The following is a 14573-nucleotide window of genomic DNA, read 5'->3' as shown; positions in this document are numbered from 1 at the left end:
GCACTGCGTCGATTTAACGCGGAACCATAATTCCGGCTTGATTCTCCGTTTCGTGCAGCAGCAAACCAAGGACAAGAGAGCATCCTGGGAGAGAGAGGGGGGAGCAGGAGAGAGAAAGGTGCCTCCTCTCGCCATTGCCACAATTGTGTCTGTGCTGGATCGATGTGGGAGCTGCTCTGACGGGAGGAGAAGCCCGGGATCTGGACTTTGACGCACAAACGGACAAACCCATATGCTTGGATTTCCGCTCTTTTTCCCTTCGCCAATGCAAAAGGAAATATGCAGCGAAGCTTCACCATCCTCTGTACCGGTTTACTGGGGATATGCTTGGCTTCGAGCTCAAGTTTCCCAAGTAACATCAATATAGGTGAGAGAACGAGCGCGCACTCACTGGACCTTTTGAATTAAAAAAGAAAAAAAAAAAGAAAAGAGGAACCCTCTGTTCCAACTTTAGCCCTTGTTTGTTCTGCGATGTGTGTGTTTTTTTTTTTTTGGCATGTAGAGTGTCTAACATGAACTCCCTGCTCAACAGGAGGATTGTTCCCCACCGATTCCCACGAATATGAGGTGTTTCGGTTCGCGCTGTCGCACCACCAGGACATCCCCAAACTGGTGCCGCAGGTGGATATGGTCAAAATGGGGAACAGCTTCTCCATGACATACGCCTGTAAGTATGAATATCACTGGAAACCCATTCTGCTCGCTGGTAATTGCACAGTTTCCCCCTCCCAATATCCAGTCTTTTTTTTGACGGACTTTTGGAAAGAGCGCTTGGAACTCCGTGGATGGGAGGAGGAAAAAAAGAGGTTGAGATGCTTTTTGTGGCGATGATCGCTTGTGTTTCAGACCTGCTGCAGCGTAGCTAGATTATCTTATTAACTGTTGCGTGGGGACCGCGAAGGACTTATTTCCCCCCCCCCCCTGCATGATTACAGCCGTGATTTACGCTCAAGGGGAGCAAAAGGGATTGAAAAGCAGCCTCCGCAGCAGCAGCGCATCCCACCGTCTATTAACATCAGCTTTTACAGATGAGAGAATTTCAAACATGCCACTGCGCTTTTTTCTTCTTTAAAGCAGGTGGGAATCATGAGAGCAGAGCAGGGCTGATGATGCTCTTATCATGCAGGCAAAAGAAAGAGAAAAAGAGCGTTTACTATTTACATAATGATTCCAGTCTGATATTTTTTCATTAAAAAATGGTAAATCTTGCCAACAAAAAGACACAAGCTCTCACAACCAAGCACAATAAATATGTTAACTTTCTGAATCTCCCTCTCTCCTTTTTTCAAAATTTTTTTTTTTAATAATTAGTATCCACTCAGGTAGATTTGGATATACTTTAATTAATCTGTGGGATGAAGGTTGTTGTTGCCATTTGTAGTGAAATTAAAGGCTTATTGGCAACAGGAAGTTCCGTTTCCAGTGAGTCTCTGGTCCAAGTAGTGGGGGGGATGGGAGGGCACTCTGGAGAGGGTGAGAATGTGTGTCATCGTGCCAGCCAAACAATGCCCCCATCTCTCTATTTTACAAAGGAAAAATCACTCTAAATGGCACCTCCTTTGTTAAACCTGCACTTATCCCTCCTTTGTATTCTGACAGGATTCAGTCACCCCCCGAGGTTTTTCAGTCATGTTTTTTCTCATTCTGACCTCTGCTCACACTCACTTTAGTGAAGTCAGACACTTCCAGGGGGCTCTCCCCGACAGCTGAATCTGTCTGCATCCCTCCTCGCCTCGGTGTGTGTGATTGCAATCCATTACTACTCCCAGACCTTGCTCATCCACAGTCAGGCCTCCCTGGGATTCAGCACTGCTCTTTAGTCCATTTCCTCTCATGTGCATTCTGCTGGGGACATTTAGCAAAATATGTGATTAATATACTGTAATGATATTGTGAGAGTTGACAATGAGCTTTGGATTGGAAGCACTGCTGTAGATATAGAGACATTCAGTGTTGGGTTTTGCTGAATGGTGAATTATTCCTTCAGAAAAGCGGATTTATCCTTTTGTGGCTGGGTACAGTGCAGATATTTTGCAGAGCCTAATGCTTCCACGTTCCCCATATGGCCACACTCATCCCAGCCAGGTGTGCTTTTGAAAGTACGGCACGAAATCTGTAAAGTTTCTGCCCCGACACCTCCAAACATTACTCACCCTGCTCCTCGGGCGTTTGGGCCGGAGAGCCGGCGAGAGCCCTGGAATGATATGTAAACCCGGCCCGAGTGGCTCCCATTAATGAGACGGCGCTCCGCTCAGGAGGGGGTGTGATGGGAGCCGCGGGGGGGGGGGGGGGCTGAGGCGGCAGGTGAATCTTTGCAGAAATGTCTCCTCTGGATAAAACAGCGAGGCTGTAGCAGCGGGGAGGCGGGTGGCGGTGGTGCTGATGCTGGGTGCATTAATGTCTTTGTCACAGCTCGCAGCCTCTGGAGAGACAGCAGCACATGACTCCTGGAACTCAAATGGCTAAGAGTGATAATTCCTGCCCCCCCCTCTCTTTATATTACATCTACTAATAGAATTAATAAAAAAAACAAACGAAATTGATGATTTATTATATGATAATAAAAGAGACAGCACAAACATCCCGGTGTAATTGCAGTCAGGAAACTACTCGAATGGCTTATTTGAAGAAGGATCACATCCAAGAGTACCGTCTTTAGAGAGCTTAGCTAGATCCAGACACTCATGGCACCAAAGGACATTCACACATTTTCCTTCATATGCTCTCTTTATCCACTCACCCCTCTTAGCCTGCCATCTGCAAATTTGACTCCCCCCCCTTCCCCTCCTCACACCTCCACCACCCCTCCTCTCACATCAGGCACATCACTGCGGTCCACGGACGTTATTGTCGGTTGTGGTATGAGCATGTCAAAAAGATTCAAAGCGGATGGAGATGACAGAAATGAAAATGACAGCTCGTCATGCTCCGTGTCACTATTTCTATAAGAGTATTTGGAATGTGGACGTGGAGGCCATGGAGATGGTTTTGTTGGAGGGGAAAAAGAAGGGCCCTGGGGCTTGTTTACAATGAGTCAGATGAGAAAAAAGCAGCCCGTTCCCCGGGTTTTTTATTTAGCATGTCTGTGTGGAAGAGGGTGTGTGTGTGTGTGTGTGTGTGTGTGTGTGTGTGTGTGTGTGTGTGTGTGTGTGTTTCTGCATCTGGGTGCCCATTTTGTGGAGGATGCCTTCCGTGAGTGACAGCTCACCTCTGTAAGTATGAAAGTGCGAACATGCCCGGGGATCTTTTTTGCTCGGGGTGTGTGTGGGGGGGGTGCACAAGTGTGGAAAGCAGCAGGGTGAATGGGCCCTTGTGCAAGGGGATGAATGGAGCTCCGGATGAGGGTGATACTCATCGACCGGCTCTTATGATCCGCTACTTCCTCAGAAGAAACACACACACACACACACACACACACACACACACACACACACACACACACACACACACATACACTGAGGCACGTAGTCACACTGGCACCTGGCTAAAGATCAGGACGAGGTGGGCGAGTTGGAAGATCAGGTGGATGGAGTGTGTCTGTCTGGATGTGTGTCCGGAGGTGGGAAGGTCGGTGGGTCGGTGTGTGGGTGGGGATGTTAACTAGAGCAGAGGTGAAACGGAGGACAATGAGGAGAGATAAACCACGTTAGATAAAAAAACAAAAACAACCAAACAATGAATGGCTGGCTTCTGCGGCTCATTGTGTTCGATCCGTGGGCTTGTTCACGCCTTGTCGGAGGAAGTGCTCGCAGGGATGCAGTTCACACATGTACAATTTTAGTCATTGTTCCCCTGGGTTAGATTTCACATTAGCATAATCTGCTATTGACTTGGTTTCTAATACACATCACTGAATCACTAGCTTGGTGTCAAAGCCCCTGCAGGCTCGCGAGATGTATACGATCCACTTCTCTCTTTGATATCCTCTGCTGGGTGAGACTTAAGCTAAAAAGCGTTGCCTATTTTGGTCCTATCTGGTGAAAAATTTCTCTGTGCACCGAAATGTAACTGGTCTGGTTGCGGAATTTGGGATTCATTGTACTTTCTTTGTGTTTTGTGAGTCTGGCGTGTGATTCAATGTTCATCCCCGTACCAGGCATCTCATTTAGACTAATTAGTGCTCAAGGACAAAACTATTCGTCTTGTCACACTCAGGTAGAAGCAGTATGTCTGTGCTTTTGTGAGGGTCAGCTAAAGAGGACTCGGAGAAGCTCAGTGAGGCAGCCCTAATCAATAAACTGACTTGATCAATAGAGCACAGATGGTAGTGGGAAATGGGTATGCTTTTTTCAAGGCATGCGTAAAGTACACATATAGATTACTGCTGGATGATGGGACGTATGTACGACCGTATCAAACAGCAGGATGTCATGGATGGTAAAACAAAGACACTGCAATATCAGTAAGGTTTGTTATCAATAATGTACACAAAAAAAACCCGTCCTAACTACACATGTACTGTACTATACATGCACTCTGTACCTGTAACTAAACATGTACAGTAGGGCTGGGCGATATGGACCAAAAGTCATATCTCGATATTTTCTAGCTGAATGGCGATACTCGATATATATCTATATTTTTTCTGTGCCATAATTGGGGTTTCCCCCAAAGCATTATAGCATAGCATCTCTGTTAGCTTCATTTTTTTCTGAGGCAAACCCTTAAAAAAAAACAGTTTTAATACAAAGCCTCGTGCCAAATGTCACACAGGTACCTTTATTAACAGAGGTCTGCACAATATCAAAATGTATAAAACAAATGAAATAAAAATAAACTGCCTGCATATATAGAATAAAAATGCTTCTTGAATAAAATAAAACAAATATCCCTTTCCTGCATAACAATTAAATTAAAATACACTGTGCAATTAATACAATGTAGACAGTAACAGGCAGACTTTTCCACTGAGGTTGACAGTTGTGCAAATAACAAAACATTTGTGCAAATCTCATTCAAGTCAAATTGTCACAAAATAAGCTATATCAAAATCATAATTATTTTTTTTTTTAATAAATCGATATAAACGATATTGTCTCGTACCATATCGCGTTTGAAAATATATCGATATATATTAAAATCTCGATATATCGCCCAGCCCTAATGTACAAAGTGATCATATTAGTCCTGAAAGCATGAAAGACGTCTGCAAAGCAACAGGATGCCATGCAAGTAATCAGGACGTAGGGGCAGTTTGTAAGAGACATTTTCAGTTGGATGTGATGGTAACAAAAAGAAATGTTTAGGCAGGAAGATGGATCTTTGTTTGCCAGATAATTCACCTTGGGACTGTTTCAACCCCAGAGGAGGTTGCTCTGGCTCCTTTTTATGAGAAAAAACCAACACTTCTGATGTCTTCAAACCAACTTCTTCCATTTTGGACGACACTCCTGGACATAGCAACAGCATCACTGCAGAACCGTGTCATGGAGACATCTGTTTTAATGGAGCTGATGTTACCCAGTGCTGCAACAACGCTCTTCAAGCATCTCAGCAACCATATATCAAACAACCGCACATGCCAGTTGTATTGACGTAGCCAAATCTTTGTGAAAACTCATTGTCTTCGGCCTGTAAGATGGCAACTTGGAGATTGTTTCTCTTGATAAAGAAGGATGATAAAATGATACCAAACACACCTGAGAGGAGAGGATGCTGCTGGAAATGAACAGCCTATCTGCAGGCTTGTCACAGAAGTTGGCATCTCGTGAGTGGGAGTCATGCGGTGGCCACATGTGCGGCGGAGACGCATAAACACGGGCTGTCAGGCTGTCACGCTGGTTTACAATACGTTTACTAAATTTTATGGGCAGGAAAGAAGAGCTATAACCGTTTTCTGCCACAGACTGTCTGATTTAAGTTTATCCGTACAGTAAGTGATTGTTCTAAGGGATCTACGGGTACTCAGGGCACCATCTGTCATTTACTTCCTGACTTGCACTTCAGTGTTGTTTTCAGCTCGACAGTTCTCAAACTCAAATCGATTTCATCCCCAACAACATCTTAGATGGCATTCTCAAGCTTTTTCTGTCAGAGCCTTTCACACATTCACAGTTATTAAGTCCAAATGAATCATGTTTTTCTTGCAAATGACTGCATTTACCTGGGTTTTCCCGGGACACCGATGCCTCTCACTGCAGTTGGGGTTGGCTTGACGTGAGTGTTAATGGTTGCTTCTTGCAGTGCGTGTGTGTGATGGACTGGCAGCCTGTCTGGGGTTTACCTCGCCTCCAGGCTGATGACAGCTGGGACAGACTCCAGCCCTCTGTGACCCTTTGTGTAATGAAGACATGTAGAAAATGAATGGCAGGATTGCTTTTGCGATCTGGTGATTATTCTCAGCAGTATAAAAACAAAGAAAAACTTTATGCTGTGCAAAAATGACAGTTTAAAGGGATTGTGACATGAAAAACACATTTTTCTTGATTTTTTGTGTTTTGTTGGGTGTCTTGACATCAATTACACCCAAAAAACAACGAACTTTTAACATTCAGTGTATTGTGTGCTTTCTGGGATTTTCCGCATAACTGTGCAAAAACGGCGCACCTGGTTTGGTGGCGGGCCGTTACGTAACGGCCCGCTAAATCACCGCCCCCTCCACCCAGCTCCCTGCCTCCTCTCCTCTCCAGTGCACCATAAAGGCTGATTTATGGTTCCGCGTTACACCGACGCAGAGCCTACGGCGTAGGGTACGCGGCGACGCGCACCGTACGCTGAACCCTACGGCGTATGCTCTGCGTCGATTTAACGCGGAACCATAAATCAGGCTTAACACGGAGCTGTTTACAGCCTCTTCTGTTCTCATCAGCGGAGGAAAACTGCTAAGAAGACCCGCGGCCACTGACTGGACTTAAGATAAGGGGACACTTTATTTACATGCCTTTATTTTTATGATTGTTTGCTGTGGTTCGCCCTCCTGCTTTTCCGTGCATGCTTCGCCTGTCGCTCCGACGCCGCTGTGAGCGTATGGCTGGAGGAGGAGGAGGTTTGGAGGAGGAGCGGAGCAATGATTGACAGGAAAGGGGGGAAAGGAAGCATTTTTCACGGCGCAAAAAAACACTGTAATAAAAAGCCAGGAAAAGAGAACTAGAGTGAAGTTTTTCTTGTTACACTCTTTTAGACACATTTGAGGGATGTTGGCCAAGACTTTTAATAGTGTTAAAAGCATGTTAAAAATGATGTCACAATACCTTTAATAGAAAATATTTCCACCAAAAGGTTTCTGAAGAACTTTACCTACTTCTAAGGTGAAGAGAGAAATGGATCGCTGCCAAATATAGGCTGTAGAGGAGTTTTGCTCAGGATTGGTGGCCATCGTCTGGGTCTTCAGAGCTTTCCTTGAAATGACTCTGATGACGACCAGAAGCCCCACTATGTTGGTCATGTAATAAAGCTGTTTAAAGCACTGTCCCGATCTCTCTAAAGGGGACCTATTATGAAAAACTGTTTTTTTCTTGCTTTAACATATATAAAGTGGTCTCCCCTCAGCCTGCCAACTCAGAGAAGGAGGAAATCAACCAAATTCTGCAGTGTCTGTACAGCCGCCCGGATGAGCCGTCCAGAGTGATGTGGATCTACGAGCCGTTCAGATTCTGCTCCTGTCGTTACGTAACGAAAATGCGATCTACATAGGTTGGCCTGAAACCACGCCCACAACTAACTCCGCCGGCCGGAGCTTCCGCCATTTTTTCGTAGCGGTGTATGGCGTCATTCATGCAGCCAATCAGCACAGAGCCTCATTATCATAGCCCCGCCCACTCAGAATCCTGCATAGATAATGAGGTTAGAGAATGGGATGATAAATACATGGCTCAGAGGCTGAATTTCTAACTTATATAGCAAAAAAAATTATGTTTTTAAGACATTCAAGGCCTGTTTAAGTAGACATTAGATGCCATAATAGGTCCCCTTTAAGATATAAAACACACTTCCACTACGCCAATATGAAACAAACATCACACTTGACCTCAGAAGGATATACGTGCTATGCTAGGTTGAAGAATAATGTGCTCCTGTTTTCTTCAAGTTCATTTGAAATTTGTTTTAAATGTTATATATATATATATGTGCTTTGTTTTAAATGTTATATATATGCTTTATGGACTTCTTGCTGAGAATCACTATAACGAGGTTAAAACAGAAGCTTGTTGAACCACTTGTGCTTTAAAAAAAATCTCCATTAGATTAGATTTTAGCAGTGGAGTTTAAAGTTATCATAACATGATATAAAGTATGATCTAACAAAGCTACTTTGTAGGGGCGATCCTGTAACATTTACCCAGGTCGGGTTTTCCTCTTGCAGATGTGTTGATGTTTATGTGCTTGCTTTCACACACACACACACGCACACACACGCACACGTGCACACACACACACACTCGCACACACACACAAACACACGCACACACACACACGCACACACGCACATGCACATGCACACACACACACACACACACGCACACACACACACGCACACACGCACATGCACATGCACACACACACACACACACACACACGCACACACACACACACACACACACAACTGCTAACAAGAGACAGAGCTTGAGCAGATGCATTTAATGTATTATTCAGCGCAGCACATCCAAAGCTATCACTCCATGGACTTATAAGCATAAATATGTAATAAAAACTTGGCAGAAGAAAGAGAATTGAACCGACTCTGTTTAGCACTGTAATGCTTCAAAATACCCAGCTTTCTGTAGGATCTGCCTGGGGAAGCTGGAAACGGAAATCTATCTCCTGGAGACTTTTTTTTCTCCCCCCTTTCTTAGCATTTCTTCCTTTACAATCATTTTGGTGCACTGTTTTCCTCCGCCAGGGGCAAACAGCAGCCCGGAGCGAGGTGTCTCAGTGTGGGTGAGCCCACGAGGTGCAGAGGCTGGGGAGGGTTGGGGGCTAAGCTGCCATTTTAGGCCCCGTGGCTGGTGTCAGCGAGGCTCAGGGGTCTTGTATTTCATTGTGTAGCCATCATGTCAGTCACTGTTGTACCGCTCTGGTGAATGACTTTGACAATGCACGCGTGTTCGGGGGGAATATCTGTGCTGGGTTTTACTGGAAAAGACAAGGAGCAGATCAGTGTTCCTCCTGACTGGGATGTGACTGTTATTTCATGAGGAGAAAACACAGAGAAGTGGGGGGAAAAAAAAGGAACAGAAAGTGACAAAAGTTCTCTTGGGCAAGGCTGTGGCGGGTGTTGGTTTGATGAATGAGAAAGCTTGGATTTGTTTTTGCTACAGAGAGCCAGGGATGGGGAATGGCCCATAGCAATCAACGTAGATCAGCCAAAACTGCTCCCCACGCTGCAGAGTGATAGAGTGTGGAGCAAAAGAGGGATGGAGATTGTTTCTGTGTGTGTGTGTGTGTGTGTGTGTGTGTGTGTGTGTGTGTGTGTGTGTGTGTTGCTTTGTAACATATTGGCCGAGGGAATGCACGCACGGACAAGGAAGAGAGAAAGTCTACGGAAGAGAAAATATGCAACCTTACATCTCGTCTTCATTTAAGATCCACTCACCGTGTAAATGAGCCTAATGGTCGTCAGGTGCCTCAAGGTTTGGGGATTTAAGAAAACTGGTCTTAATCACACATCTAATTTTAGTCTATAAACATGCAGGCATGCACTCACACACACGGCACCGATGCCTTTGTCCACTCTTCTGTTCGTTGTCTCTTCGCTATCATTCCAAGTAGGGCTGGGGATCGATTCAAATGTCAAGAATCGATTCGATTCCGATTCTTAAGATTCAGAATCGATTATCAAGATTTGATTGGATCCGTTTCCGATATTGATTTGGGTTAGTGTTATTAAAACTGTTTTTTGAGCTGTTGCATGAAGTATATGACTGTGTAGTTATGCAACATATTAATACTAGTATTATATTGAGATTAAACAGCAAGTATTGCAGCTGATGATGCTGTAAGGACCAATCACCTCCCAGAATGCTGATAGAACTGCTTTCAGAAACATCGTGGGGCAGAATTATCAAACAGATCCAGGGCAGCAAACAGAGACGTATGAAATCGGTTTTATTTTTTCAGCACATTCCGTTTTTATTTTTTCCATTTTCGTTCTTTTTCGCGTTTAAATTTTTGAGAATTTGGTTTTGAGCATTTTATGCAAATATATCCCCAAAACAGTATATAAAATAATGAAATATAGACAATTTATGCAATTATAACTGAAAACTTTAATGTTTTCATACCGCTAAACATATTTAAAGGCAAAAACATGGCACTAGTTATTCTTGTGTCCAACAAGAAATTCCTTTTTAGGTCAAAAACAAAAAAATACCGAAAGTTTTAATGATTGAAAAAAAAAAATTAAAAAAACGCAAATCGATTTTTAGAAATTAATATGAGAATCGATTTAGAATGGGAAAATCGATTTTTTTCAACACAGTCCTAATTCCAAGCCCGCTGAAAGTCCTCGTCTGTGTTCTCAACTCAACTCAACTCAACTCAACTTTATTTATAAAGCGCTTTAAAATAACCACAGCTATAACAAAGTGCTGTACATGAGAGGACACACAAGCAACGATAAAAGACAATAAAAACAATTAAATAAACAAATAAAATTACATAAAACCACTAAAAACAGAGCGAGGTCTCATACTGGGTTAAAAGCCAATGCGTAAAAATGGGTTTTGAGGTCAGTTTTAAAAGCAGACAGTGAGGAGGCCTGTCTGATGTGGAGAGGTAAAATGTTCCACAGCTTGGGGGCAGCAACAGAGAAGGCTCGGTCCCCGAAATGTGTTCATACGTGCCGAGTACTTAACGCATCTCTGGAGCCAACGACAGCTGGGACGTGGAGGTCCTAGGCTGGCAATTAGAAGACAATGTGTTCCAGATGAGGACTAGGATTTGTGCTGCGGAGTGGAGGGACGACCGTCAGCTGAGAGGAGCTGTCATGTTACTTGTTTTTTTTTGTTGATTTTTTTACAGCAAAGACATAAGCAGAGTCCCTCTTTGTCACACGCTACATCTCCGGAGCTTCTGTGTACGTTAATGAGGAGCAGAGCCTACAAGCATATAAAACTGTATGACATGGTGCAGCTGCTCAGATGATGACAGCATGAGGCTGTTGTCATCGGCACGCTCCCACAGATGCTTACAGAACTAAGTGATGGACTCGCTCGCTTTGACTCTCAACAGTTGCTTAAAAGTTGGAGAGGCAAACACACGAGTGGAAAACACAAAGATGATTCCACATTATTATCATACTTTACAGCATGGGGACTCAGTGTATATGTCTTTTTTTTTTACATTGTGTACAACGCATCATTTCTTTCAGCATCTGGGATAACATATAACATTCAGGGATTGTCATCGTTGTTTTCAGCCAGTAAGAGGAAGCAACATTCCCAGTGGAGATGGTGATACAAATGGTTGCTAGCTTGCTCGCTAGACCTGAACAGAATGGATCAGCAGCAGGCGTAAATGTTGCATGTATTTTCTTAAACCTGAATAAATCTGCCGAAAATTTACTTTTTGTGCTTTGAAAAATGTGTCACTCAATTAAAGTGTTACAAAATATGGAGAATAATTCCCATGAAAGTCCCTAAAGCTTGAGAGCAGATCTTATCAGCTATTGGGATTTTATTTTGCTGTTGTTTGGTGATAAAGCTACATTTTTGCTTTCACTGTCGAATTAGATATGTAATGCAAGGCTTGATGCAATTTAATGATTTCAGGAGTTTCAAAATAATTACTGTTAAAAGGTCTATGTACAACTTAATGTGCAGTTTAGAGAAACAATCCTGTAAGTTAATAAGTGCATCTGCCCCATTCAGCATCGCGTCTTCAGTATCTTCAGTAATTTCAGCATCAGTCGTAGATGCTCATGGCTGACTTTGCCTCATTTAGATTTACCGTCGTGGTACAAGGTGCTTTACTGGAACCACCTCGGTCAAGGGTCTGGTTGTGCTGATATAACCAGATGATGTGAACTGGTCAGGACCGAGAGATTGTTCATCAGGAATTAAGTAGAATTCTCCTGAAAAGTATTGTTGAAGTTCCTCGTGATCAAATATGCTTCGGTCACCAGCCGATCACCTTGTTTCGTTGTTAATCTTTCCATCTTTTAGCTTTTTTTATTTTTCCAAAATGATACATGATTCAAACCAGCAGTGTGGATGAACCTTCTCCATGTAGCGAACAACAGAAACAGTCACCGCAAAAGGACACTTGAAATTTCTTCATTTTACAGAATTGATAGATAAGAATGTTCTTTGACATTCATTTTAGCCTTGTATACAGACAAAACATAATTCTAGGTACAATAATGTACAATAATGCCCTAATGAGTTAAAAACATGATAAATATCAGGCTACCTGGATAAAAATTGTTGATTTGGATATGATTTAAATGATAAATCACAATAAATGTCCCAACAACAGCTTATAAGCCTGAAAATCTGTTAAAATCAGTCATTTCGAACTAAAGAGGACTTTCCTGTAACAGTTGAAACGTCTTAAAATGTTTAGAAGAAAGAGTCAATTTTTCTTTTAAAGACCAGCAATATTTCCAGTTTTGTTAGTTATAAGAAAATATAAGAAGATTCCAATAGTATTCACTGCAGTGCTCATGTTCATTTCCCAGTAAATCAGCTTTTAAATTGTTAATTTACACAGAGTCCAACAGAATCAGCATATAGGTTGTCCGTACGACTCTTATTGCTCTATATCCTCCTCCATCACTTCCTCTGTGAGCAGAATGAGACGGTGTGACTTGGGACTGTCCCTCTGCACCCGCCGACACCGCTACACAGATGGGGAGATAATTGCGAAGGGATGATTGTTAAGGAGATAATTGGAGTTTCCATACCCCCTGACAGGAGCTGGTCTGGGCTTTGTTTATGACCCGTGGCCCAGGTAAGCACTTATTCCGCAGGCGGCAGGTCCCCGCAGTAAAGCAGATTGGAAACGTGGTGAGAAACACTGAAGAGGAGAGACAAAGACGGGGTTACTGAGTGAGACACGAGAGGAAAGAGAGATGTTCTGAGCTGAGGGGAGAGCTCTCAAACCCTCGATTACCCAGTTAATGAGGCGATACAGTGCTATTGTTTTATTACTTAGAGAAAATGGGAGAGATCTAGATTTCACGGTGTGCTCCCTGTGTTTCCCACTGCTCTGCTGACATCTGCTCCCTTTGTTCCCAGCATTCTCGCTATCATCCCCTCTCGCAGGCTCTAATGTGTCTGGTTCTCCGCATTCTGTTTGCCGTCACCTACGCGCTCAAGTCTCACTTCCCTTTTTGGCTCATCCTTATTAACCTTCTGCTGCTCTCTTTTCAACTAACAGGGTCTCTCATGAATATTACAGTCAGAGGTGTCCGGGTGGTCAGCGGCACTCGGGGCCAATCATTCCCTTGTGGCGAATCATTTCAGTTCAGCGTCTCGCTTTTTTCTTTCTCTCTTTCTTAATCCAGTCTTTCTCCCTTCTGTTTTTGCTTCATCTGTTACTGTCTTTTGTCCTCTTTTGATTCTTTTTGGGACAGAAAGAAGAGGGGCACGAGTAGGGCTGGGCGATATGGATCAAAAGTCATATCTCGATATTTTCTAGCTAAATGGCGATACTCGATTTATATCTCGATATTTTTTCTGTGCCTTAATTGGGGTTTCCCCCAAAGCATTATAGCATCTCTGTTAGCTTCATTTTTTTCTGAGGCAAACCCTTAAAAAAAACAGTCAGTTTTAATACAAAGCCTCGTGCCAAATGTTACACAGGTACCTTTATTAACAGAGGTCTGCACAATATCAACATGTATAAAACAAATGAAATAAAAATAAACTGCCTGCATGTATAGAATAAAAATTCTTCTTGAATAAAATAAAACAAATATCCCTTTCCTGCATAACAATTAAATTAAAATACACTGTAATTAATACAATGTAGACAGTAACAGGCAGACTTTTCCACTGAGGTTGACAGTTGCAAATAGTACAAATAACAAAACATTTGTGCAAATCTCAAATAAAACATTCAAGTCAATTTGTCACAAAATAAGCTATATCAAAATCATTAAAAAAAAAAAATGTAAAAAAAAAAAAATGTAAAGATTTATTTTATTTTTTTTAAATCGATATAAACGATATTGTCTCGTACCATATCGTGTTTGAAAATATATCGATATATATTAAAATCTCGATATATCGCCCAGCCCTAGGCATGAGTACTGTTTTCTTGCTCTTGCACAGTCAGTCAACCTGGCTTGAGCTGGTGCAGCTAAAGCTGTTTATACCCGGGGATGGCAAGCTCACTTCTCTGGAGGCCAGCGCACCACGGGGCATATGGTTCCGTTTGTTAGAGAGATGGGGAAAGCAGTGAGGCAAAACCCCGCCCCTTCCTTCCAAACTTCAAAACATGTTTTGTGTTTTTCCTGACTGAGTTTGTGCACTCACTCGCTCTCGGGATGCTGCACGGATGGAATAACTAACTCTTCCTGCCACGTTGACACATTATCACCAAATGTGTTGGTTAGAGTGAAGAATTCTCCCTACGACACATTTCCAAGTCCTTTGCAGGAGATCCCGGAAAAAAACTGCTCACCCAGTTAA

At 43.0% G+C, this 14573-nt stretch overlaps 1 protein-coding gene across 7 annotated transcripts in view; it reads left to right on the top strand.

Annotated features, from left to right (window-relative positions):
* Positions 1-205: 205 nt before the first annotated feature.
* Positions 206-14573, top strand: part of gria1a (glutamate receptor, ionotropic, AMPA 1a) — a 94692-nt gene continuing 80324 nt past the window's right edge. For all 7 annotated transcript variants that reach the window (XM_061725818.1, XM_061725816.1, XM_061725817.1 and 4 more), the window contains exons 1-2: positions 206-367; positions 533-667. In XM_061725818.1, the coding sequence (XP_061581802.1) occupies positions 280-367; positions 533-667 (223 nt within the window). In that variant the 5' untranslated portion in view covers positions 206-279. The remainder of the gene's footprint in view (positions 368-532; positions 668-14573) is intronic.

Source organism: Cololabis saira, chromosome 7 (genome assembly GCF_033807715.1).
Source record: "Cololabis saira isolate AMF1-May2022 chromosome 7, fColSai1.1, whole genome shotgun sequence".
Lineage (NCBI taxonomy): Eukaryota > Metazoa > Chordata > Actinopteri > Beloniformes > Belonidae > Cololabis > Cololabis saira.
Note: the sequence above shows the minus strand (reverse complement) of the source record. Positions and strands in the feature narration are given on the sequence as shown.